The sequence below is a fragment of the Nansenia antarctica genome (assembly GCF_963989245.1).
Source record: "Nansenia antarctica genome assembly, chromosome: 12".
NCBI classification, from domain to species: domain Eukaryota; kingdom Metazoa; phylum Chordata; class Actinopteri; order Argentiniformes; family Microstomatidae; genus Nansenia; species Nansenia antarctica.
The window spans coordinates 2,959,565-2,987,534 of record NC_137682.1 but is presented as its reverse complement, the minus strand read 5'-3'; the positions used below and the strand labels follow the sequence as shown (position 1 = coordinate 2,987,534).

Sequence of the window (27,970 nt, the reverse complement as noted above, 5' to 3'; positions counted from 1 at the left end):
TATAACACAACAAAATGTGGGAAAAGTGAACTTAAAGGGATACAGCTGGAGCCACAACCAACGGTATAGGACATTGACTATTCCTTAAAGGTATATATGTTATGGTACATGTGGGAAAACGGTACATGTGGGAAAACGGTACATGTGGGAAAACTAGGGTTAGGGTTAGGTGCTAGGGTGACTTGGTACATGCTGGCATGTCTAACCCTAACCCTAACCCTAACCTTAACCCTAACCCTAACCTTAACCCTAGCCCTAACCCTAACCCTAGTTTTCCCACATGTACCGTATTCCCACATGTACCGTAACATATACACACAAATGCTGCATCCGGTCTTAATGGGTTAACCACATGCACCGTCACAGTGTGAAGTGATCATGTGTCTGGGAATGTGTGTGTGTGTGTGTGTGTGTGTGTGTGTGAACCAGTAGTGTGTGTGTGAATCAGTAGCCTTTAGTGAATCTGTGTGAAAGGGCACCATGACAGATAAGGGTGGAAGGACGGACATACACTTTAATGACACAGCAATAAAGCGTACTACCGGTATCTAAAACATCATTGCATCATACATGTACAGTAACTTCTATTTCTGCCAAATAGATGCTAGAGCACTACATATACATATTATGTATACATACATGTTCTTTGATTGTATATTGTTGTAGATGGATAGTGATATGTAAAAAAAAGTACTAGTTATAGCTAAACAATAATGTTGATGACGGCTTGTAGTCTTGACTGATATACTGTACAGTTGAGGCCAAAAGTATTAGAAACCAGTATTGTGAAACCTTAGATTTCTTCATGGAAATGACCATTAACAAGTTTTTATCGTGCATTTGTTTCCAAAATAATAAAGACAAAAATCTCCACTAAGTTTGATTAGGATATTTTATTGATGCACTGAGTTGAAACGAGAAACGGCAAAAATGACACGTCCAAAATGATTAGCCCCCTGGCCATTAATAGTCAATAGTGTACCCTTTCTGAGACACAACTGACAACAACCTCTTAGAGTAGTTCTTTACTAGGTTGGCACAGGTCTCTCGAGGGATTTTGGCCCATTCTTCCATTGCAAATGGTTCCAGCTGGTCCAGACTGCGTCGGTTTCCCAGCATGGACACTCACTTTGAGCACCCGTCCACAGATTCTCAATAGGATTGAGATCCTCTGTGCGGGCCACTCCAGGACCTTGGTTTTGGTGTCCTTTAAGAACTGTTGGACCAATTTTGAAGTATGCCTTGAGTCATTGTCTTGTTGGAAGACCCAGCGACGACCTAAGCCTAGGCTAAGAGCAGATTTCTTCATATTATCCCTCAAAATGTCAACATAGTTTTCTTTTTTCATGATGCCATGCACCCGAACAAGGCTCCCTGTGCCTGAGGCTGCAAAACAGCCCCATAGCATGATGCTCCCACCACCACGTTTCACTGTGGGAACTGTGTTCTCAGGGTTGAAGGCCTCTCCCTGTCTTCATCAAACATAAGCAACATCCATGTGCCCCAAACAGTTCCAGTTTAGTCTCATCAGACCAAAGCACAGACTTACCAAAACTCATCTTTACCTTTCAAATGTTCACGGGCAAACCTCAGTCTGGCTCTGACGTGCCGCTCTTTGAGTAAAGGGGTTCTTCTGGGACGATGGCCCTGAAGCCCACCACGATGAAGAGCCCTCACAACTGTGTTCCTTGAAACATCGACTCCAGAAGAGGCCAGGTCAGCAACAATCATCTTGGCAGACGTCCTTGGTGTCTTGCTGACATCGCTGACTATTTTCCTCTCCAGAGTTCTTGAAGGTTTGTCCAGGTTTGTTTCTTACAGAATTTGTCTCCTTGTACTTAGCAATGATGCAACGTACAGCGGTTCTAGACACAGTGAAACGCTTGGAAATGGCAGTTTAGCCTACCCCCTTATCATGAGCCTCCACTATCTTCTTTCTGACCTCAAGACTGATTTCCTTTGTCTTTGGCATGGTGAGTAAGAGTAGTAGTATCGTCCCTCTCAATAATGTGTTTAAGTGCCCTGTTTCTTGGAGTCCTTTTATGCTGATTGAATGCTCAGGTGTTGTTAGGAAGCCAAGTGACTGCACAGGTGTGGTTTGGAAGCTGATTGGTTGATTAGGAGTGTTTTTAAAGCAAGTATTCACATGGGGGCTAATATTTTTGACCACCCAATTTTTCACTATATTTGATATAAAGCAAGCCTAAAAACGTACGTTCCAAAATGTACCAAAAGCTAATAAATAGCACTGGTGAATGTTTGATTATATAAAGTTTTATCAATGCTGCAAACATTGGGAAGAATTTTAGGAAAATGTTCCATAATTCCTGGGGGGCTAATCATTTTGGCCTCAACTGTGTATATATATATATATATATATATATATATATATATATATATATATATATATATGTCAAACAAGTGAACAGTAAACAAGAATGATGTAGCACCCCTCTATACAAGGAGAGTGTTGATGAAGCCTGGGAATGAAGCAAGACGTTTATTCATAAACTGTTTACTATGATACTTGTTGTCTCTGTTTTACAGTGCTGTGTCACTGTTGTGCACAGGGTGGCTCTTCTCTTGGTGCAATCACCTTCTGTGACCAAAGAGAACAGGTATCTGGGCACCAACAGGTGACTAGCATACTGATAGCCTATTGGTGTACAAATTTGTGTTTGAAATAAAAACGTTTGATAGGCTAAAACAAATGATATGCACAGGCAGATTATTTGGTTCCAAATGTGACTGGCTAGAAACCTAGGTTACATAACTCTGGTTTCCATATTGATATAGGCCAAGTTTCGGTATGAAATGATGCTGCTTAACAGACTTAAGACAAAATATTATTCCCAAATTCGTCAGGCTATAGCATAGACTACTGCATAAGGCTACACTCCTGTGGGAGACGATTGATGCAAAGTAAAGCCAATGGCGATGCACTGTCTGCTTTCTACATTTTTTTTTCTTCTATTGGCTTTAATGAAAGCCAAGTTTGACATGTTGGTCTACTTACTACGCATTTGGACTAAATGAGATTATTACAGTTATGACAACTGTATCTGTAATCTGCTAAATAATCTACAAAATATTTAACCAAATCGGACTTGACTCAATAACAGCTAGCTTTGTGCAAATAATTGTAAAAAAGAAAAACACCATACAAAAGAAGATGGAATATGAGGCTCATATCAATGACATGGCAGTATAAAGTCCAGAGGATTTTTTGGAAGCTTGTTTTTCATCCTCCTGGCTTGCCCTACATCACAGCATTGGCACAACACATATTGGAACTAAGAACATCCCCCAATCATAGGGGCTAATTGTAACATTGTATCATCTACAACAGCACAATTTAAAGTGGATACAACCAACTCTAGAGAAATAAATACAAAAACAAACAAGACTTCAACCTCTCAGCCAAATGCTCCTTAATTAAACGTGTGGTGGAGCACTGGCCTCATCAACATAATTCGGTTGTTAAATCGTGACGTGTTTACGGGTCCAACGTTGGCTGAGGCGCTCTCTTCGAAATGCCTCAGTAATAATAATAATTCATTATATTTATATAGCGCTTTTCCGAGGCTCAAAGACGCTGACAAATATGGGAAAAACGGGAAAGTGCTGCGTCCCTTGTTGTATGAATAGATCCGAGTCTAAAAAACGATTGAACTGTCATTCTACCGCTGTAGTACACTGGTGCAGGGAATTTCTGGTTTGGACCCGGAAATTGCTAAACGTCACGTTTGACGTCAGACTTAACAACCGAATAGCTACATTGCCTTCAGCACCCATTTCAGGAAGTGCAGTGATAATAAAAAAAAAAAGTCTCATCTCTGCTTGAGTCAGCTCTCGGTTCCCTACGTGGAGCCCATTGCATGCACACATCAATGACAACGGGAAACTACGATTAAATGAGATGGAGCTGGGGGGGGGGGGGCTGGCAGGGGGAGAACACCCTCGGAAATAACCTTTTTTTTTTATACAGGGGGGAAATTGCTTAACTGTGTTTTGGCACTTAGTCATTTCTGGATAGGCATAAGCAGATAGCTTTGCGGGTTAGCTTCAAGTGCTGTAATTAATTTAGGTAGAGGCCACAGTTGTAACAGTCTTAATATGAAGACCCCAGATTTGATCAAAGTGTCAGACAATCAACTGCATCAACATATAGTTACTATATTTTGCGCTGTGGTCAATGGTGGTCAAGACTCTAGTCTATTCCAAAACACCACTATACAAAACAGAGATACTGCACCCTGCTTTAGACCCCGATGACCCTGCTGCACTCGACTGTGGCAAAACCATGACTGCAGAAAACTGAGCTAAGCTCATCTCACTCATCAAATCCTAACCGGTAAAGATGGACAATGGCAAGCGTGGCTTATTTCCCGTTCTTTTGGGCTACAGTAGTGTACCGTACGTGTGTTCTCCCCATGTGTAAACATACTAAGAGCAAGGCCAAGGATGAAGCTACAACCACACTGTTACGTCCACATGTGTCCTTGTTGCTCCGGAGGGAGTTAAAAAAAGTGGCAACTTACACCCTTTATGTTACGGCTCCCCCTACACCCCCCCCCCCCCCCCTTAGACGTAGAGCCAGAAGATCTGGGGTTCGTAACATAAATTGGGGGCTCGTCCGGGATTGGCTTACTTAACACACACCTTCTAGCCGGATGAACAGATGACGCTACATAGATGATATGGTGATGTACATAGTTATCATTTATCTTGATATGTACAAGGCCTCGACAAAGGCTACATGATGATAACAACGTTCTTTCTCCCTTAACACCGTTAAAGTATGTATTTATGATGCTAACCCCATTCTCTTTTTTAAATGCCTAACTAACTAGATTGATTTCTGCTTTGGCGCGTCAATAGAAGATCCATTCAATGAAAGTGCAAACTCTTTTTTTAAGAAGAAGAAGAGAAATAATAAACATATCTTAAAAAGACGGTGAATAAAAATAAAATAAAAAAGAATAATACGCAACAACGCTTTGACAAGAGGCATCGAACTAAAAAAGGGAATGGGAGCTTGATCAAAGTTCACCTACCACAACAACAGAGCTGAAAGTGCTTATACAGGCCTAGTATTTGACAGTTTCTAGGTCTTTTTTCTGGTGTGCCTCTGGGGTGACTTGTGTGCACTAGTATTTGTTCCTGGGAGGGAGATTGTAGGAGAGTGTTGAGAGTGGGGGTGCGCTGGGGACTGGTGGTGCCGGCGCGGTCGTGGGGGAGCTGAGCTCGGCAGGGTAGGGCTGGAGACCCAGCTGCTTGTTGTCCTGGAGCTTGCGGACCACCACGCGGCAGAAGTCCTCGCTGTGCCGGTGGCAGGTGTCCAGCAGCTGGCGGACCTTGGCGGTGCGCGTGGGCTTGTTGACCACCAGCTCGTAGTCCTCGCGCATCAGCAGCGAGCGCGCCAGCAGGGCGTCCAGGCTCTGGTTCAGGCACGCCTCCGTCATCTGGGACAGGATGGACTCCCGCCGCGACGCCACCCAGCGGGCGATGGGACCCGCGGCGGGGGGGGAGGGGGGGTCGGCGGAGAAGTCGTCTGGGGACACTGGAGAAGAGAGGGAGGATGAGAGGGAGGACGAATACACAAAAATAAGTGTTAGGTTGGTTTTACCCACAATCACTGCTACAGCAGGTGTATCGAGTACGGAGCCCCCCTGGGGTCACATGGTAGAAAGAAAATATTTGATGTGTGAATCTGTTCCCTCGGTTTAGTAATCCGTTCCCTCGGTTTAGTAATCCGTTCCCTCGGTTTAGTAATTTGTTAGGGTTAGACCCTACGAGCCAGAACGATCGCAAGGATTCTAACCCTAACCCCAACCCTTGCGATCGTTCTGGCTCGTAGGGCCTAACCCTAACCGTAACAAATTACTAAACCGAGGAATCATGAAAATGTGTTGAGACTCCCAAAACAAAAAACCTGGCCTGCTCTTAAAGGGATGTTTGCTCCAGGGGATGACATGTGTAGCTGCTGTACTTGATTGTGATTGGCTAACCCTCCTATCCTAGGATGACTTTACCTGGTAGGTTTGGCGGTGGCTGTGGCGGTGGCTGTGGCTTGAGGGAGAGGTTGTGCAGATACGTCTCACACTCTGTCTCTGGCAGGCCTGGTTTCAGGGCGCTACAGGGGATGTTGAGCTCGTCCACGGGCCTGGCGCTCTGGTTGAGGTTGTTGGTCAGACTGTCCTCCTCCCTCAGCGGCCCGGGGGAGTCCAGAGAATGAGACTTGAACGACAAGGGGGACAGTTCTGGGGGAGGAGGGGAGAAGAGAGAGCAAGATCAGGGTATATACAGGAATCTTGAGGTTAATTTGAAAGTGACAGTTGGATCTAAGTGACAGTTGACACTAGCTTGACACTAGAACAGCCGTGTCTATGTTACCTTCATAGATATGATAGATATAGATGAGGCTTTTAAAAAACTAGTCAAAACACATCTTTTTCTCCCTGTCCTTTGACCTGAGGTGAGCCTGCCTTCCCGACACTGCACTCTTTGCACTTTTATTTGTACTGCACCTTGCTTTTAGTGTATTTTTCTATTTTATCAGTTTTCTTTAATCTGTATTTTATCTCTTTTGATCTTGTTTTTCTCTTTATATTTTATCTGTTAAGCACTTTGGGCGGCTCTTGTCGTTGTACATTTTGTGCTATATAAATAAACGTTACTTACTTACTGACTTACTAGATATGACCCATACACATACATGCAAGCATGAAGAGGCTAGAGACTGTGAGATAAAAATTATTTGTGTGATCCAGGAAAAAGAGGTGTGGCTTACCTTTAGGGGGCGGGGATATGCTGGTGAGGGGGCCTGGCTGGGAGATCTCCGTCTCCTGGGAGGAGCAAGACCCTGAGCCAGAGGTGGAGCTTTCCTGTGGCAGGGAGGGACACACACAGTTAGGTCACAAAGGTCATAGGTCACACAGTAGGCACACGTAGGGCCCCAATTTGATTTGGCAAGTACTGCTGAGGAGAGCAAAAAATAAAAATAAAACACCTTACAACTACACCATGATTTTTTATTGTAGCTTGATTTTAACAATGATTTTGAGAAAACTGTAAATCATTTCGATCAGTTTCTGTAAACACAAAGCACAAGTCTGGGCCTATTGACCTATGACCTTGCACGTCCTAGAAACGTTAGACGCAGTATTAAGAACTCCCATTGGATTATTTATTGCTTAGGCTATTAGAAATGTTATGATATATCTATAAAGAGAATCTTCAAAACTATAACTTAGAAATAAGAAGCACCAGACAATAAATTTTCTCTAAGATCATAAACAATAATATCAATAACGCCCGCATCCTTTTCAAAACTGTTGACAGACTAACAAATCCCCCAACACCCATTAGTAAATCCAGGCTTAAACTAGGTTTAAAGTTAATCAGAGACGCGTTGCACATCATCATTTTAATCCTGGATTAGTTAAATTAAATTAAACCAGGTTTAAGATAGGATGAAAGTTTGGTGCAACAGGATTACTAGATAAGCCTTGATTTAAACCGGTTTAACATTTAAACCAGGTTGGTGCAACCCAGCCTATAACTTAGAAATAATAAGGCACCAGACAATAATTTTTCTCTAAGATCATAAACAACAATATCAATAACGCCCGCATCCTTTTCAAAACTGTTGACAGACTAACAAATCCCCCCAACACCCATTGCTCAGGAATTTCACTCGACTAGTAAATGCAATGAGCTTGCATCCTTTTTTTAACCCCAAAAATTGAAACCATTAGACAAGGCATTAGCTCTTCTGTGTCAGGCATGAAAAACATGTGACTCAGGCCCAAACCCTAGAAATATTTCAATCTAAGCTAAAAAAAGACCTTCATGTTTTGCAACAGTTCTGATTAAACACTAACACTTCCGTGTTACTGTATAGTGACTAAGTAATAAAGTAATAGTCATACTGACTGGCCAGGGACTGGGGTTCTGCTTCAGGATGTTCAGAGACCTGTCCTCCTCCTTCTTCTTCTCACACGCCGTGGTGGCGGAGTAGCAGCCTGCCCTCCTCATCAGCTACAGACAGAGACACAGAGGGAGGGGGGGGGAGGGGGAGAGAATATAATAGTGGATAAAAGCTGATTGTTGATTGTATCCATGCGGACATGGGACAAGTCAGAACTATTGACCTAGATAGGCGCTTAGGTGGCGTAGCGGACTAAGCGTTGACCATGTAACCGCAGGGTCCCCGGTTCGATTCCGGCCGTGGACATATCCTGCATGTCATCCCTTCTCTCTCTCTCTCTCTCACCCATCCTTCCTGTCAAGTGGGACTGCCCCACTCTTCTAGAGACAGACAAACGCCTTGTTTTCAAAATGGTGTTGAAATATCATTATTAGTCAACAGTCGAGTCATCCACTGGAAGCAAAGTCACCCACCACAACTCTCCAGCCAACGTTTTGACTCATCACTCACAAGTGTCGTGTCTGAAGTCAGCGATCTGGCCCAACTTTAACCTTCCGTTAATCTAACATGTACAATCGTGTAATAAAGATAGGACACCACATGAAAAACGTTGTCTTTTTCACCCACACGTTTAGCTGTGTTGCTCATTCCACGAATGCATGATCTTTACAGGTTGTACCTCGTTGTAAAGGTGACTAATCAGGCTTTCCAACGATATAAAATACAACACCAATTGGTATTATTAAAGGGGAGGAAGTTAGACTTTCATAGGAGATAATAATTTTAATTAATAATAATTTTGCCATTTAGCAGACGCCTTTATCCAAAGCGACTTACAATTACGAATTACAGGGACATTCCCCCTGGAGTAACTGAGGGCTAAGTGCCTTACTCAAGGGCACACTAGTAGTGGTGTGGCTTCAGGCGGGATTCGAACTCACAACCTTCCGATCACAAGTCCAACTCACTATCCACTAGACCACCACTACCCCCTCAGACTTAACAACCGAGATGTGAAAGGAGGAAACATGGTGTAAAAGGGAAAAACTAAAGCCTTTGGAACAACGTGCTTTGTCTGGACAGATGAATCCAAAGTTGATTTATTTGGGCACAGTAACAGAAGACATGTTTGCCGCAAACCAAAGACAGCATTTGAGCACAAGAACCTCATCCCAACTGTGAAGCATGGGGGTGGAAATGTCCTGGTTTGGTGCTGCTTTGCTGCAGCAGGGCCTGGCCAGCTCACCATCATAGAGTCCACTATGAAGTCTTTGTATCAGAGGGTGCTTGATACATTAATGTGAGACCATCTGTTCAAAAATGTAAGCTGAAGCGGAAGTGGACCATGCAACTTGACAATGACCCAAAACATTCCAGTAAATTCACCTAGGAATGGCTCAAAAGAAAGAAACTGTTCCAGAGTTCTGGAATGGCCAAATCAAAGCCCGGATCTTAATCCTATTGAGTTGTTAAGTCGTGACGTGTTTCCGGGTCCAAAGGTGGCTGAGGCGCTGTCTTCGAATATAATAATTCATTATATTTATATAGCGCTTTTCTGAGGCTCAAAGACGCTGACAAATATGGGAAAAAACGGGAAAGTGCTGCGTCCCTTGTTGTATGAATAGATCCGAGTCTAAAAAACGATTGAACTGTCATTCTACCGCTGCAGTACACTGGTACTCTGGTGCAGGGGATTTCTGGTTTGGACCCGGAAATTGCTAAACGTCACGTTTGACGTCAGACTTAACAACCGAATTGAGTTGCTGTGGGGTAATTTCAAACAGGCTGTGGCTGCAAGACACCCCTCAGACACCACACAGCTGAAAGAAGTCTGCATGGAGGAGGAGTGGGGAAAACGTTCTCCCAATTGATGTCAGAGACTGGTAGACAATTATAGGAATTGTCTAATTTAGGTTATTTCAGCCAAAGGCATAGGGTGTCATCCTCAGTAGCAATTGGCATCTTTGTTCATTTTAAAAATAAATCATAACAAAGTTAAAGTGTCATTGCTTTTGGTTCAATTACATCACCTTTATCTATAGATATTGTTTGAATATTGATATGTGCATATTTCTTAACAACAACAAAAAACTATTTCTTAAGAACTAAATATTTCATGGGGTGTCCTAGCTAGTTTTTTCACATGACTGACTACATGAACTCTGAACTCTGACTGACCTTTGACTTCTGGACCTCCAGCACTGCTTCCAGGAGGTCGATCTCATCAAACATCCTCAGCATAGGCTCCAGCTCTATCAGACAGTCTGCAGGGACAGGGACGGGGACAGGGACAGGGACAGGGACAGGGACAGGACCATGGTTAGCATTGACCCCACAGCTTTCAAGGAAGAAACCCCTGCTGAACATGTGGGCCTATTGGAACACCTGTTCTAACAGTATCGGGTCCATAGAGGTAAACAGGTGTCATGTCTGTAGGAATGGGGGGGTTGTTCGATGAATTGGATTATGGTTAAGGAGAGATTTTGTCACAGAGGTACCCCCTTTTTTTACCCCCCCCCTTACAAATAAATGAACAGTCTATCATTTTAATGGTAGGTTCATTTTAACAGTGAGAGACAGAATATCCCCCAAAAAATGCCATTATATGAATAAAAAATTTAAAAAGTGTGTGTTATTGAGTAAAATAAGTATTTCACCCCCTACCAACCTGGCTCCCACAGACCGGGAATGTGACCATGAGGCACACAGATTAGTCCTCTCACTTTAAGAAAGTACTCCTAATCTCAACTCGTTACCTGTATAAGTGACACCTGTCCACAGAATCATCAATCAATCAATCAATCAATCAGATTCCAACCTCTCCACTATGGGCAAGACCAAAGAGTTGTCTGAGGACATCAGGGACAAGATTGTAGACTGGAATGGGCTACAAGACCATTGGCGCAAGCATCGTTTGGTGAGAAGGAGAATACTGTTAGTGCAATTACGAAACCACGAATTGACCATCAATCTCCCTCGGTCTGGGGCTCCACGCAAGATCTCACGTTGGTGACGTTGATCATGAGAAAGGTGAGGGATCAACCCAGAACTACACGGGAGGAGCTTGTATACTGATCTCAAGGGCAGCTGGGACTACAGTCACCAAGATGACCGTTGGTAACCATGGTAACACACTCACACTGTTCAAATCGACCATTAAACCTAGCGTTAAAATGATAGACTGTTCATTTCTTTGTAAGGGGGTAAACTCACAAAATATAAAATACGAAATACTTCTTTTCCCCACTGTAGCAGTCTATTGAGGTGAAGAGAGGGGGGTGTGAGGTGAAAGGTCAGGGCCCAGGGGGGGGTCAGGGGGTCTCTTACTGAGGAAGGAAGGGCGCTCGTCTGGATTGGTGGTCCAGCCGCAGGTCATGAGGGTGATGAGGGTCTCCCTCCGGGGGATGTCTCCTGGCAGACTGTCCAGCCCCGTGTCCGGACGCGTACCCCGCAGCACGCTGAACATGATCTGCATGGGGTTGGTCGCCTCTGCTCCCAGAGACACAACATCAACACACACACACACACACACACACACACACACACGCACACGCACACAGACACAGACACACACACAGACACACACACACACACACACACACACACACACACACACACACACACACACAGACACACAGACAGACGCACAGACAGACGCACAGACAGACACACACACAGACACAGACACAGACACACACGTTTGAATGAATATTTCAGATGATTTGGACTCAGGTAGATATTTGCCTTTCTTAAGTATGAGTCTATTTACCTTCAAATGGTATCCTCCTGGACAGCACCTCCCACATAATGATAGCATAGCTACAATGGAAACATCAAGAAAAAGCTGTGGGTTGGGGAACAGGCATATATTATATGAGCTCAGCTGGTATCTAAAACAATATTCCAATGTAATATGTAATCATCTCGTCTTACGTGATGGTGAACACACTTCCCATAGGCAGCATGACTCATTATTACAGCTGTCCAAGCCTATTGCCCAGACGCATCAGTGAAAGGTTAGGGGGAACTTTAGAGTGCTCCACGTTTCCTTTAAACATCTTTGGTGAAAACACAAAGCTCCTTTGGAAGGTAGAGTTATCGTGAGCTTAGAATTCTAAGGTTCTATCTCCGTTTAGGGTCGTTCAGAGATATTGAGCGTCAAAGTTTTTACATTCCATTATGTTGTGTGAGATGGAACCTTTGTATTTTATTAATTACTAACTCAGAAATGTCAACATTTAAAAAATAACACCACACAGACATTAATAAACACCTAATGGATCAGATTATGTAAAAAACTCACTTTTGACAAATGTAGATAGAACCTTATAATTCTAATGTCACGTTATATCTAGGCAGGGTTAGCTCACTACACAAAAGAGCCTTTCATACACTCTCCATCTCTGAAATGAATGACATCAGAGCTTACACAACGTATCTCTCTGCCTGTTCCTGGATATACCGTAGGCCAAATACCGGTACACATGCCTTTAATGAGTCAGTACTGTCTTCTCTTAAGGCATTGCTAATCCCTCCCTGGACAACACAGTCAGTCAGTCAGTCAGTCGCTTTCCTTTCAGCCATCAGGGAAATGTGAGGAAATAGAAGGTTCTAGAACAGTGGTAGAAGGTTCTAGAACAGTGGTAGAAGGTTCTAGAACAGTGGTAGACAAGCTCCAGTACTCAGGAACCACTGTCCTAGCTAGTGTTGAGTTATTCTCTTCAAAGAAGTGATGAATGTAGACCTGAGAAACCAGGTGTTTACTCTATGGGTAATTAATTACTTACCAGGGCTGGTAATGTATTCCTCAAAGGAAGAAACAGATGTTATATCACTAAACTCTTGGGGGGGGGGTAGCCTAAAAATAGACATGTTTACCAGGAAAAACTATAGATTAAGCACCTGGGGGCCATTCCACTAAAGGTGGATCAGTATAGCGGCGCTATAAATAAATGCGGCGCTCAGGCAACTCGAGATTGGAATTCAAGCCTCAGGTGATTCCTCGAACGAGGATCAGCCTTGTGTCATCAGTGTTCACAGAAGACAGGCTTACAAATCTTCGATATGGGCGCGTGCACGCAGACATACGCAGCCCCGAAGAGTCGATCTGTCGAAATGAAGATACTCCACTCTGCAGGGGTTCTACATTTGCGCAGCATTCCGAATTATTGATTTTTATGAAGACGGAAAAATAAGATGTAAAATAGTGCAATACTGCCGCAATTAACAAGGCGAGGGAAATGGTTTGGCAAGAAATTGCTGACCGATTAAATGCGTAGGTCATACTAGCCCCAGTTATTGTTATATGTTCATATTTTAATAAATGAATATTTACTACTGTGGTGATATACGCAGCAGGCTACCAGCCGTCATATCGCCACAATGGCCTAGTGGTATCGACCGCTGCCATAGGATGTATTCATCATTTTATATCGGTGGTTCAAATCCCTCTTCGGACACACTTTTTACTGCATTTCGTTGTCTGAATCTTATCTAAAATCTCATCTAAAAAAGTATGTAGGCTATAAAATTATGGTGCAGGCTAATTTACAAGAACTGACACGATTACAATGGTGTTTGAAACCTTTGCATGAAATCTTCGGTTAAATGTAAAAAAAAAAGAAAAGAATGACTTAGTCAAGTCTCGAACACACAACCTTTGGAACTCCAGTCGGCTGCCTTAACCACTACGCCAGCCAGACCGCTGTGATGACAGCAATGCAAGTTGACACAAGAACTTTTTTTTTTTACACTCTTTTCTTTATTGATCTATCGATCTATCTGTCACACTTATATCAAGTTATCTATCACACAATCAAACTATCTATCGATCGATCACACTTTCAAAATATCAAATTATCTATCTATCACACAGTCAAACTATCTAATCTATCTATCTCGTGTGAAGTGGGAACTAATATTTCCTAAAAGACACATGAGGAACTGTCGTTCGGGGTTTAGTTTCCGCCTGTGAGCCTTTTTTGACGCGCGTCTCACTATAGCCTGTGTTTTAGCCTGGTCGCGAGCAGGCTAATTATATCTGACTCAGAAGGAGCTCAACCAAGCAGCGAATTATTTGAGCCACATTGATGGCACCGAACGCAAGCTAACATTTTCGAGGCTTAAAACTTTATCGAGGCTTAGAACTTTATCGAGCTTCGTGGAATACCCCCCTGGATGAGTTGAAGGCGTGTTTGTGGGGCTTTTACCTGTACATGTCATGTTTGACGTCGGCCCTGCGACTCTTCTGGGGCTCGTACTCCTCGGGGGGCATGTAGATGACGGTGCCTCCCATCTCGTGGGGTTTGGACCCTGAACAGTTACTGATGGACAGCTGGCGCCACTTAGACAGGCCGAAATCTGCAATCTGGACAGAATAGCAAAAAACTTGTTGAAGTGTGTGTGTGTGTGTGTGTGTAGAAGAGACAGTAGTAGCGTAGAGTGTGTGTGTGTGTGTGTGTGTGTGTGTGTGTGTGTGTGTGCATGCGTGCCTAGTGTGTGTGTGTGTGTGTGTGTGTGTGTGTGTGTGAGTGTGTGTGTGAGTGTGTACCTATGACAGTGAGTGTGTAGTATCCAAAGGGGCAATGATCATCAGAGAGGGAGCACATCTTTCAGCTTAAATATGTTCTACTTTTTTTTCAAGGATATGGACATTTTGTATATATAAAATTCTATGAAATCTTTCATTGCACCGTAACACTTTCAACAGTTACTACTTTTGATACTTGCTTAACACTAGAACAGCCGTGGGTGGAGTCATTTGACCCTGTGAGTAAAAAAACATGTTATATCTTTGCACTCCATCAAATTTCAGGACCCTCCTTTCATGACTTTTCCTAGATGAATGTGTGTTCTACCACCCAGTATCGTTACATTTTCAAAATCACACCAGGATAAGCTAGTATAAAGCTAGTTTGCAGTGTTTCTGTGTAGGAGGCAGGCTAATTTACAAGGCGGCCAACTAGTGGTCGTTGTGTGTAAGTAGCAGCTTTCCATTGTAAAGACTATGGTCATTTAGAACAGCTGTTCTAGTGTTAACGGAGCCAGATTTAGATCAGGTTGGTTCTTGCAGGAGGATTGTTTTGGATGAAGTTTCTCATTGACATGCTAATCCCCCTCTGCCCTCTTTTCAGTGGAACAAAACACTTTAGTTTGACACATGATTAACTAAGCGTCACATACATTAGAACAGTCATTAGAACTGTCTCGGCACAAAATTAGGGATCCCCGATAACTTGACGATGACAATGCTTGGTATTGACACAAAAAAACACACACAAAAAACACATGTGTAAACAGACACACATACCGTACATACACACACACACACACACACACACACACACACACACACACACACACACACACACCTTTTGGGAAGGGGCATTATCGAAGTTGCCCAAATAAAATCAAAATAGCAAAGTTACCAAAAAAAGACATGACGTAACCTGGTTACCCTGGTTACAGCCCTGCTCAGACACACTTCGTGAGCTTAGAATGATAAGGTTCTATCTCCGTTTAGAATGATAAGGTTCTATCTCTGTTTAGAATGATAAGGTTCTATCTCCGTTTAGAATGATAAGGTTCTATCTCCGTTTAGAATGATAAGGTTCTATCTCCGTTTAGAATGATAAGGTTCTATCTCCGTTTAGAATGATAAGGTTCTATCTCCGTTTAGAATGATAAGGTTCTATCTCCGTTTAGAATGATAAGGTTCTATCTCCGTTTAGGGTAGTTCAGAGATATTGAGCGTCAAAGTTTTTACATTCCATTATGTTTTGTGAGATGGAACCTTTGTATTTTATGAATTACTAACTCAAAAATGTCAACATTTTAAAAATAACACCACACAGGCATTAATAAACACCTAATGGATCAGATTATGTAAAAAAACTCAATGGAGATAGAACCTTAATATAATTCTAACGTCACGACTTGTCACACACACCTTCACATGAAACTCTCCATCCAGCAGAATGTTCTGTGTCTTCAGGTCGTGGTGCAGGAGGGGTGGGGTCATGTTGTGGAGGAAGTTGACTCCCAGCGCTATCTCATACAGCACACGCAGCCTCAGAGGCCAGGCGAGCAGCGGGTACAGGGTTTTCTACATAGGGTGGGAGAAGAGAAGGGAAACACCATGTCAATGAAATACAAATATTGCAAAAAGTAAATGTCAAACATCCTTCTTCTGCCAAATGTTATTTCAACAACTCTGAGGAGGTAAGTACGGAGCCCCCCTGGGGTCACATGGTAGAAAAAAAATATTTGATGTGTGAATCCGTTCCCTCGGTTTAGTAATTCGTTCCCTCGGTTTAGTAATTTGTTAGGGGTTAGGGTTAGGGTTAGGGTTAGGCCCTACGAGCCAGAACGATCGCAAGGATTAGGGTTAGGGTTAGGGTTAGGCCCTACAAGCCAGAACGATCGCAAGGATTAGGGTTAGGGTTAGAATCCTTGCGATCGTTCTGGCTTGTAGGGCCTAACCCTAACAAATTACTAAACCGAGGGAACAGATTTACTAAATCGAGGGAACGGATTCACATATCAAATATTTTTTTTCTACCATGTGACCCCAGGGGGGCTCCGTAGGTAAGAGCAACCAGTGCTGAATTGATCAGCTAAAACTGATACTGCAGTGTACCCACAATGCATCACTTGCACTTAGTCATACTAGGAGTAGGCAGGCTGCGTCGGAAATGTAAACCCTGGACCACAATCTAAACGGACAGTGACAGCCAGGTTATGTATTAAACACACCACACAGCATGAAACTAATCTGACTAGACCACACTGCTTCCACTCGGTAAACAAGAGATGACATGAACATCCCTGGCACGGTCCAGCTACAGTCATGTGCCTCTCAGTCTATTTCTGTGGATCGATTGGTTTGTTGATTCGTGTGTCTTGACTCTTGCATCCTCAGGGGGACCTAGCCCATATAGGCTTACAACAAGGCTCTACTTAGGCCTAGGTGAGGACATAAACAATGCTTTGACTCAACTCCCACTCCCAGAGGTACAGGGCCACCAGGACAAAAACATCACGCCACTTGAACAGTTTCTTCCCCAAAGCCACAGCCCTTCTCAATAACTGCTGATCATTGCAACTTGCACCTGACATGTTCTTGCACTTAGTTGTACAGTATTTATTCATAATATCCACTCATATTGGTACTGTATATTTTGTCTTGAGTATTGTTGTGTTGTCGTGTTGTTGTTGTATGTACTGCAGCTTGTTTAGCATGGTAGAATACCAAATCATGTTCCTAGTGCACTGCACATGGCGAATAAAGTTGAATTGAATTGAATTCTGTACCTCGTGAATCAGCTGGTCCAGGGAGCCGTTGCTCATGTACTCTGTCACGATGCAGAAGAACTCGGGCTCGTTGCAAACGCCGAAAATCTGGATGATGTAGTTGAACCTGGCCTTGTGGAGGACCTCCGCCTCCTTCAGCAGACAGTTCCTCTCCCTGGAAACACATTTAGTATCGGTGTTACGGTACATGTGGGAAAACTAGGGTTAGGTGCTAGGGTGCTAGTGTTAAGGTTAGGGTTAGGGTAGGGGTAGGGTTAAGGATGCCAACATGTACCAAGTCGACGTAGCACCAAACCCTAACCCTAGTTTTCCCACATGTACCGTATTCCCACATGTACCGTAACATAGGCCTAATCTTTAGACATTAAATGACCATTAGGCTATTGACAAGAGAATCCTCATATGATGTATCTATCCTCATGTGTATTATTGATGTGGAGTATGAGGTTAAAAGGGCTGTAGTGACAATATGAAAAGTCAAAGTGGGAAGGTTGTGTGATCAAAATGACTTCCATAACTTTTACTGCCCCTCCCCATTCGTAGCCCACAACAGCATGCTTTCCAACACCCACTTTCTTTTTAAATTCACCATCATTGCTGCCCTGACCCAAATGTATAACAGCTTCACATCGCATCGGTATGTACTCTGTAATGTTAGATTCTACTCATACATACAAAATAAATAATAATGTCACACACACACTCTCTCTCTCTCTCTCTCTCACACACACACACACACACACACACACACACACACACACACACACACACACACACACACACCGTGTAAATAAATAATTGATCTGATCATACTATAGCCTACCTTTCACCCACCGGAGAGTCCAGCTTCAGGCACTTGATGGCCACTGTGGTGCGCCAGTCGGAGTGCTGCGCCCTGAACACGGTGCCGAAGCCCCCCTTGCTGAGGTAGTGGAGGTCCGTCAGCTTCTGGTAGGGGATGACCGGCAGGGTGCTGGTGAGAGTACACATGTTCACACAGCCTGGGTGCGGATCCATAGTGGTAGTGTGTGTTTAGAGAGAGAAAGGGAGGGCTGGGACTCTTCCTTCACCTCTAACTAAAACAGAAAGCGGAATTGAGAGTTGCAGAGAGTTGCTGAAAGGAAAAGCCCCTTAGTTTAGTCTTAATACCTCCCCCTGAGCTGAACACATTCATACATTCTCCACTGGAGTGTGACGTCGGTGGGCATCGCTTATAGACATGATGATCAAATTAGTAATAGTAATAATAATATAAATTATTAAATTAATTAGACATGATGATGATCAAATTAGCTGCCAGAAGAAGGTTCATGATGACATGCATATCATCTAATGTTACCAAGCGAATAAAATAAAACACTTGGGCTTTGCAGTGGATCAACATAGAAATAATAAACCAATATTGACTCTGTCTGTCTTCTATCTATCTGTAACAATCACTGTTCATTTAGTAACAATCATTGTTCATGTGTCACTCGAACATCACTCGATCACCGGTTGAAAATCAAAACAAACGCGCATACCACACACACACACACGCTTCTTCGAGTTGCGTCCTTGCTGAGTGATGCTGTACGAGTGTGCAACCTATTAAGATCCCTTAATTACAGTAGTAGCTTGCTACGTAACGTAGCTGTTAATCAAACATAATAACTGACACCAGACATGTGAATTCTAACGTTTTTAGTGAAGGCGGACCGTTGTGATTGTATCCCAGGGGGGTATTCCATCAACGTCGCTAAAGGAAAATCCTGGCTTATTTTTATAAATCTCGCGAGATTTACAAAAACATCCAGCCTTATTTTGATAACTCTCGCGAGATTTATCAAAATAAGCCTGGATTTTCCTTTAGTGACTTTAATGGAACACCTCCCAGGTGTGGAGGTGTGGGTTTCTGCTGGTGGTCTTGGTGGATGACGCTACGGTGGCCTTCCGGGTTCATACAGGCGTACATTCAAGATCCGCACGTTTTCATGGTGTTTGTGAATGTGATGGATTTCCTCAAAGCGAATGAATGCTTTGTTGTTGTCCTCCAGCATTCTGCAGGGCTGACGTCGCTTGTTCAAGTTTCATTGTCAAACCAGTTTAGGCAGCAACGATATCCCACAAGTATGTCCTGAAAGTGATAGTGTGAGAAATGTGCAGATTAATACCATTAATATGTTGTGTTGTACAGTGCATTTACATGTGTTTACTTTCCTCAGATCCTTATATATGCGACACAGCCACATTATCAATGGACACAGCATACGTTTCACTTTAGATTTATAAACGTATAGATAAGTAACAAATATAAACTATAAAAATATCAAGTAATAGTAATATTACTATAAAAATATAAAAATATAATAATAAAATATAAAAAATATAAAATATAAAAATATCACATTTTAACTGGTCAAACAGCTGACCTGTAGTAAAAAAAAAGAAGAAAGGAGAACAGAGCACAATAATAGGAGTAGTGTAAGTGTGTAAGTGTGTAAGTGTGTAAGTTTGTAGTTTCCAAGATATCTGGGGATTTCCGAGATATTTGGGGTATGATGTAATGGGACACTTTTGTTGTGTTAATGAACAACTTTCGTTAACGTGTAAAATGGGAAAACACCCCCAAATAAACATGACGTCATCAGCTGATGCGACACTGCATGTGTTTATGTGATGACGTGAAATAAAAAGCATCAACACTGTCTCCAAGTTGGAGTAGAGGAACACTTCGTGACGTTAGAATTATAATAATAATGTAACATAGCTACTGTCCTTTCCAATGTATCATAAAGTCATGACAGCCATCATTTGAAAAAGTTTTGCAACAAAACGTGACGTTAGAATTATAAGGTTCTATCTCCATTTTTGTCAACATTTAGTTGTGTACATAATCTGATCCATTAGGTGTTTATTAATGCCTGTGTGGTGTTATTTTTAAAATGTTGACATTTTTGAGTTAGTAATTAATAAAATACAAAGGTTCCATCTCACAAAACATAATGGAATGTCAAAACTTTGACGCTCAATATCTCTGAACTGTTTCTATCTGCGGAGTTGACTTAAAAAAGCAGCACATGATCATGATCACGTTTTCTGTGTGTGTCCGCCTGGGGAAAGAGGAAAAGAGGGATCAGCGATCTGTCAGCTGATCCTCCAGACCTGCTGAAGCGATTGACGAAAGAGCTCCCTTCACAGACCTCTCTGGTCTCTCTGGTGGAGGCTTGGCTACGTGGATTTCAAGATATCGAATATATATTTTTTGTGGTCCGTGAAGGCGCAGCTTCTTCCCCAAATCAAGCTTCTATTGATTTATTTTCGTTGTCATTAAAGGAGATTGCAATGCAATGCATTTAGACAAATGTTGACTGTGAGTTGTAGGCTACTTTAAACAGGTGAGTATCCAACTTTATAATTTTGTTGTCATGTCAATATTGTGTGCTGTGCTAAATATGTTTTTTTTCTTTCTTTTTTTTACATTTCATTCAGCAAGTACAGGAGAGAAACAAATTTGATGATGGCCACCCCCTTTGTCCCAGTACCTGTCCCCATGGAGCAGACCCAGTCAGAGAGATGCAGCAGCAGGTCCTGGCCCAAGAGGACCTCCCCCCTGGGTAGTCTCTCCAGCAGCACGGCGTCTTTCCCCACAGACACAAAGTCTCCCTGGGTCAGAGTGACCCCCGGGTCGTTGGGGGCCACAGTGGCTTGTCCGTGCCTGCCTCAGCCATGCTCCAGCCCAGAGGGGTGTAGTAGGAGACCCGGGGGAGCTGAGGAGAGTTCAGTCCCGGAGGCGGAGGATTGGACCCCCAGGGACAGTTTGGAAGAGAGACCCCTCACTCCCATCCTGCTGGGCTATGAGGTCATGGAGGAGAGGGCAAAGTTCACGGTAAGGAAGTATCATACACCTTTCATGCATGAGCACTGAGCAGAGCCCCCCCCCCCCCCCCCCCATCCTACACTGGTTATCATCAGTGCATATAGGGGCAACAACTCAATACCCTAGGCACATTTATGCAGTAGTGAGTTGCGTTCTTTTAGAAAAAAAAGTGGAAAGCGTTTGATAATAATAATAATAATAACTTGGTTTTATATAGCGCCTTTCACAAACCCAAGGACGTTTTTAAAGATGTTACAGAAAGAAGGTCAGACAGACAAAACAGAAAACACAGAGACAGTGACAAAACTAAACTAGGGGACACAGGCCTTGGTGAACAGGTGGGTTTTGAGGGCTGATTTGAAGGTGTCCAGGGTAGGGGGGGGGGGGGGCGTTGTGGATCACTGTGGGGAGAGAGTTCCAAAGGGTGGGTGCTGCTGCCACACTGGGGGGGGGGGAAAGCAGACCCATGTCTGAAGGAGGCCACAGGTTCTGGGATGGGTATGTTGACAGAGAAGATCAGTTAGGTATTGGGCATGGAGGGATTTGTAGGTGAGAAGGAGGATTTTGTACGTGATGATGCGGGACTTGACCGGAAGCCAGTGGAGGTGAATGAGGGTGGGGGTGATGTGCTGCCAGGGCTTGGTGTGTGTGTGTGAGAACCCTGGCAGCTGAGTTCTGCACACACACACTGGAGCCTGTCATGGGGTCATGTGTGTTCTGGCATGAAGTTGCTCTAGGAAAAACGTTGTGTGTGTGTGACCTACTGTCACAAGGACGTGAGTCTGCAGGCTGATGATGGGTGTGATTCAATTAGCTACGGTAGCTGTCCTTCAATGCCTGTGTGTGTGTGTGTGTGTCTTCTCAGCCAGGTCACGAGCCACAATGCATATGTTACGGTACATGTGGGAATACGGTACATGTGGGAAAACTAGGGTTAGGGTTAGGTGCTAGGGTTAAGGTTAGGGTTAAGGTTAGGGTTAGGGTTAGACATGCCAGCATGTACCAAGTCACCCTAGCACCTAACCCTAACCCTAGTTTTCCCACGTGTGCTCTCATGAATAGTAATGCTGTGCTGTTTTTTGTTTTGTTTTTAAATAGATTTTGTGTGTGTGGTTTTATTAGAACAAAACACAATCATAGAACTGCTTTGAAGAGGATTTTTAATTATTTAACCGCCAAGATTATTGCTATTATAGCGGTCGCACGCATGGCTCAATTGTATGGAGATCGATTAGGAATAGTCAATATTATTGTAAATAGTAACTAATTAATCTATCTCCATACAATTGCAACCACCGCCCTGAACATTTTAAAATAGAAAGCGCATAGTTTTTCCTTTTTAAACCATAACACTATTTTTTACTATTATTTTTAAATGACTGGACTTTTTAAATAGGCACTACATTTTTATAAACACTGCTATGTCTGTCTTTATTTTATGTCTGTGACCTATGTGTGTTTTTAATGTGGAAACTGTATTCATGAGCTGCACTTCTGCCTGTCAAAGGAGAATTTATGTCACTGTGTGACAGACAATAAAGCAATCTTGAATCTTGATCTTGAATCTTGATCTTGAATCTTGATCTTGAATCTTGATCTTGAATCTACGAGCTAAAAGGAATAAGTCAAGTAAGCACATCATCATACATTGTGGTGTCATGACAATAAGAGTGTGGCCTATATACCATGGGGTTGCAGGTCTATAAGGTCCTGGTGAGCAGGAGTCAGGACCAGGAAGACAGTTGGGTGATCTTCAGAAGGTACCAAGACTTCTCCAGGCTCAACGACAAGGTGAGTTACTGCAGCACAATACACATGAACTGTTGTGAGAAAGTAGAAAACCATTGTACTTTTCAGTTGGGGGAATTGTCTTGTGTTCCTTGATATTTCTGTGTGTGTGTGTGTGTGTGTGTGTGTGTGTGTGTGTGTGTGTGTGTGTGTGCGCGTGTGTGTGTGTGTGTGTGCGTGCGCCTACTCTCAGCTAAAAGAGATATTTCCAAGGTTCAGACTTGCCCTGCCCCCCAAGCGCTGGTTCAAGGATAACTACGACATGGAGTTTCTGGAAGAGAGACAGCTAGGCCTCCAGGCCTTCCTGCAGAACCTAATAGCGCACAAAGACATTACCAACAGGTATCTGTGTGTGTGTGTGTATGTTGTACAGAAAGTAGCACGTCGCCTCTGCTCCATATTTGAGTGTATTTTAGAGGGTGTCCATGCCATCTCGTGAGCTTAGAATGATAAGGTTAGAACTATCTCCGTTTCGGGTGGTTCAGAGATATTGAGCGTCAAAGTTTTTACATTCCATTATGTTTTGTGAGATGGAACCTTTGTATTTTACTGAATTACTAGCTAAAAAATGTCAACATTTTAAAAAGAACATCACACAGGCATTAATAAATACCTAATGGATCAGATTATGTAAAAAACTCAATTTTGACAAAAATGGAGATAGACCCTTATAATTCTAACGTCACGATCTGTCTTACCTAAACTCCTCCTCTACCTTCACAGTGCCGCGGTCAGACAGTTCCTCTGTCTGGACGACCCGCCAGGACCCTTCGACAGTCTGGAGGAGAGTCGGGTAAGCCCCTTCTTCTTCTTCACAGAGACTGAGAACGTACACAGAGACTGAGAACTTATACAGAGACTGAGAACGTACACAGAGAGTGAGAACGTACACAGAGACTGAGAACTTATACAGAGACTGAGAACGTACACAGAGAGTGAGAACGTACACAGAGACTGAGAACTTATACAGAGACTGAGAACGTACACAGAGAGTGAGAACGTACACAGAGACTGAAAACGTACACAGAGACTGAGAACGTCCACAGAGACTGAGAACGTATACAGAGACTGAGAACGTACACAGAGACTGAGAGAACATATACAGAGACTGAGAACGTACACAGAGACTGAGAGAACATATACAGAGACTGAGAACGTATACAGAGACTGAGAACGTACACAGAGACTGAGAACGTACACAGAGACTGAGAACGTACACAGAGACCGAGAACGTACACAGAGACTGAGAACGTACACAGAGACTGAGAACGTACACAGAGACCGAGAACGTACACAGAGACTGAGAACCTACACAGAGACTGAGAACGTCCACAGAGACTGAGAACGTCCACAGAGACTGAGAACGTACACGGAGACTGAGAACGTATACAGAGACTGAGAACGTCCACAGAGACTGAGAATGTATACAGAGACTGAGAACGTACACAGAGACTGAGAACGTACACAGAGACTGAGAACGTACACAGAGACTGAGAACGTCCACAGAGACTGAGAACGTCCACAGAGACTGAGGACGTACACAGAGACTGAGGACGTACACAGTGAGAACGTACACAGAGACTGAGAACGTACACAGAGACTGGGAACGTACACAGAGACTGAGAACGTACACAGAGACTGAGAACGTACACAGAGACTGAGAACGTATACAGAGACTGAGAACGTACACAGAGACTGAGAACGTACACAGAGACTGAGAACGTACACAGAGACTGAGAACGTATACAGAGACTGAGAACGTACACAGAGACTGAGACAGACCTTTTCCAAAAACGGATGTTTGTGGTGCTGGTGGAAAGCCAGTGGGAAGTACAGAAAGACTGTGTAAGGTAGGGAGATGAAAGGGATATGGAAAGTTAGATCTTTACCTTTTTCTTTTTACTGTTTTCCCCTGCTTTTATATTCATTCTATGTATCTCATGTATATGTTTTTATATATGTTTTTTATTCACTTTATGTTCTTATTCCTGTTGTAAAGCACTTTGAGCTGCATTTCTTGTATGAAAGGTGCTATGTAAATAAAGCTTTACTTACCTTCTACCCCGGAGTGTCTTCAGCTGTGTGTTATGATCTCTCTATGATCCAGAAAGCCTCAGCGGTGGTGAGGCTATGCAAGCTCTGTAGATTTTGACGTTTTGTTGCTAATGTTGTGGGTCTTGTGTCCCAAGGCTTTTTGTGAGACTCTGGAGGAGACCAATCACCGTCTTCAGAGAGAGCTGAACGAGAAGCAGAGAGAGATGGAGTCTCTGAAGAGAGTCCTGGAGGAGAGGAACGTCCACGTGGGACTCCTGGAGGAGAGAGTCAAGAGGTAAAGATCTCTTCCTTCTTAGTGTTCTTAGTGTGTGTGTGTGTGTGCGTGTGCGCGTGCGCGTGCGCGTGAGTGTGCGTGTGCGTGTGTGTGTCTTAGCATTATCTTCATCTGTCTCAGTGGTGAACACCTCAGCCCAGAGAGCTTTGAGAGCATTTGCAGAATATCGGCTGTGGGCAGTGAGAGCGCTGACACACAATCTACTACAGAAGGACACAGAGACACGGACAGAGAGGCAGACGTCGACACAGACCAAGAGACCAGTCCTGAGAGGAGGTGATTTAAGCCTCCTGTTTCATAATCCATTTCTGGTACCTCATTGGTCTTCCAACTGAATTTCGATTGTGCTAGCCACAATTCGGTTGTTAAGTCGTGACGTGTTTCCGGGTCCAAAGTTGGCTGAGGCGATGTCTTCGAAATGCCTCAGTAATAATAATAATTCATTATATTTATATAGCGCTTTTCCGAGGCTCAAAAACGCTGACAAATATGGGAAAAACGGGAAAGTGCTGCTGTGTCCCTTGTTGTATGAATAGATCCCAGTCTAAAAAACGATTGTACTGTCATTCTACCGCTGTAGTACACTGGTACTCTGGTGCGGGGAATTTCTGGTTTGGACCCCGGAAATTGCTAAACGTCACGTTTGACGTCAGACTTAACAACCGAATTGAACATTGAACATTTGATTGGGCCAGCCAATTGCAATGAGGCAATCTTTGTGTTCTATAAGTGTAATACGTTGATGCTCATCACTGTGTCTTTGCCTCTCCAGCTGTGACGTCCAGCCGCTACTCCAGGGTCACGGGGCATACTGGTGTACTCCACCTGTCCATGGTTCACCAGACCCATCCTGATTTACACTCCAAATAATGCATTGTCCTACCTTCAGAATGTTCAGAATGTTGTAGAATCCTCCTCACCTGTGACCTGTACAGAAATACACTATGATTCCTACAGAGGACAACCAAGGACAATCTGAATTGGACTGAATTAGATATAAGAGCATGTCGACTGACTCTGCATCTGCAAAAGTAAGCCCCTCCTGTTCCTACTGTCATTGGGAGTAATGGAAGTATTCTACACTGATGACGAGCCAAAACATTATGACTACCTGCCTAAAATGCTAATATGCTGTTGGTCCTCCGTGTTGCCGCCAACCCCGCCTAGGCCCCTGAAGGTGTCCTGTGGTCCATCTGACCCCAAAACATCAGCAGCAGATTCTTCCAAGTCCTGTAAAGTTGCGAGGTGGAGCCGCCGTGGATCGGACTTGGTCGGGGCCAGCACATCTCACTTGAGATGCTCAATTGAATTGGTTTGTTGTCCCTCCTCGGAATACTGTCGGGAGGTACCGGTACTCACCACTGCTGACCGGGAGCACCCCCCGCAAGCCTTGCAGTTTCAGAGATGCTCTGACCCAGTCATCTGGCCATAACATACATAATTTGGCCCTTGTCAAAGTCCTGCTCAGGTGTTTCCTCCTCCTGCCCGTTGCTCCTCCATCCAACACATCAACTTCAAGAACGGACTGTCTCACTGCCTAATATATCCCACCAACAGGTGCCATTGTAACGAGATAATCAATATTAATTGATTAACCTCGCCTGTCAGTGGTCATGTTTCGACTCATCGGTGTGTAATACATATCCCCGTCTACTGGATGTATGTCTGCCTGTCTGTCGTCTCTGTCTTTCTAAATGCCTTTAGATTTCATAAGCCTGATATTACTAGTCTTTTTTAAGCTTTGTACTGTATTCTCGTTCTCACCTCCTTCTAGCAAAAATACCAAAATGAATAAACTCGGTTGGTCATTAAAGCAAAGCCTGTCTGATTACATTATAATGTATTTTTTTGTTTGTTTATCAGTCACTTGCACAACAACTCAGGAGTCGATGGCTGTTATCATGTTAAATGACCTTGAATGTGCAAGGCAAGCATGATGACTGGAGAGAATTTCCACCATACATTATACTTATTCCTACATCAGTCCATTCATTTTAAATCCATGAGGGGAAGTGTACAAGTACACACTTGTGAAGGGTAGAGAGTTGGAACACACCCTGGTTTAACAGGTAATCGTGCCACAATCATCCCCAGTCAAAGTTGGCAGCAATTGGCCCATGGGATGATGTACTTGTAAATATATAACCTGAAGCATATTTATCATTAAACACAACATCAGTTTGAAACATATTCCTTCAGAATTATGATGTCGCCCCGCGGTGGTGTAGCGGTCTACGCACTGGCCGCTAGTGCATGCTGCCCACCGGGGCCGGGGTTCGTATCCCGGCTCGCCAGATCCAGATAATGGCCGAGGCACACGGGAAGCGGCATATTGGCCGGCCGCTTCCGAGGGGGGGTATAGGAGTATTTCTGGACTAGGATCCGTCGCGCAACACCGCCCCCTGGGGTGCCGGAATAACGGTACTGGGCTCGAGGAGCCAGTCAGCCTAGTCTGCCTGGCGCCCTCCTCTGGGACTGCCGGCCACGGGGTCGGGCGGCGGATCCAATGCAATAGGCAGGGGATAATTGGATGCTAAGTTGGGTTAAATTGGCTACCAAATTGGGTGAAAAAGGGATAAAAATCTGAAAAAACAAATAAAATTAAAAAAAAAGAATTATGATGTCATAATTCAGGTTATGATGTCAGCACGACGTGACCTTAGAATGATAAGGTTCTATCTCCGTTTAGAATGATAAGGTTCTATCTCCGTTTAGAATGATAAGGTTCTATCTCCGTTTAGGGTAGTTC

The 27,970-nt window shown here is 43.6% G+C and overlaps 2 protein-coding genes across 2 annotated transcripts; one reads left to right on the top strand and one right to left on the bottom strand.

Moving 5' to 3' along the window:
- Positions 1-4,889: 4,889 nt before the first annotated feature.
- Positions 4,890-18,262, bottom strand: ripk2 (receptor-interacting serine-threonine kinase 2; the record flags this gene model as incomplete). The annotated part of the gene is made up of 11 exons (XM_080543305.1): positions 4,890-5,554; positions 6,036-6,263; positions 6,794-6,887; positions 7,939-8,043; positions 10,112-10,197; positions 11,261-11,422; positions 11,703-11,752; positions 14,143-14,300; positions 15,882-16,037; positions 17,246-17,399; positions 18,069-18,262. The coding sequence occupies 11 exons, from the start codon at positions 18,260-18,262 to the stop codon at positions 5,151-5,153; spliced, it is 1,791 nt and encodes a 596-aa protein (XP_080399431.1). The 3' UTR covers positions 4,890-5,150.
- A 2,482-nt stretch (positions 18,263-20,744) lies between these two features.
- Positions 20,745-26,346, top strand: LOC308168361 (sorting nexin-16-like; the record flags this gene model as incomplete). Its single annotated transcript, XM_080542923.1, has 7 exons — positions 20,745-21,113; positions 22,803-22,895; positions 23,086-23,234; positions 23,616-23,685; positions 25,082-25,221; positions 25,342-25,497; positions 25,994-26,346. The coding sequence occupies 7 exons, from the start codon at positions 20,745-20,747 to the stop codon at positions 26,073-26,075; spliced, it is 1,059 nt and encodes a 352-aa protein (XP_080399049.1). The 3' UTR covers positions 26,076-26,346.
- Between the last annotated feature and the right edge of the window lie 1,624 nt (positions 26,347-27,970).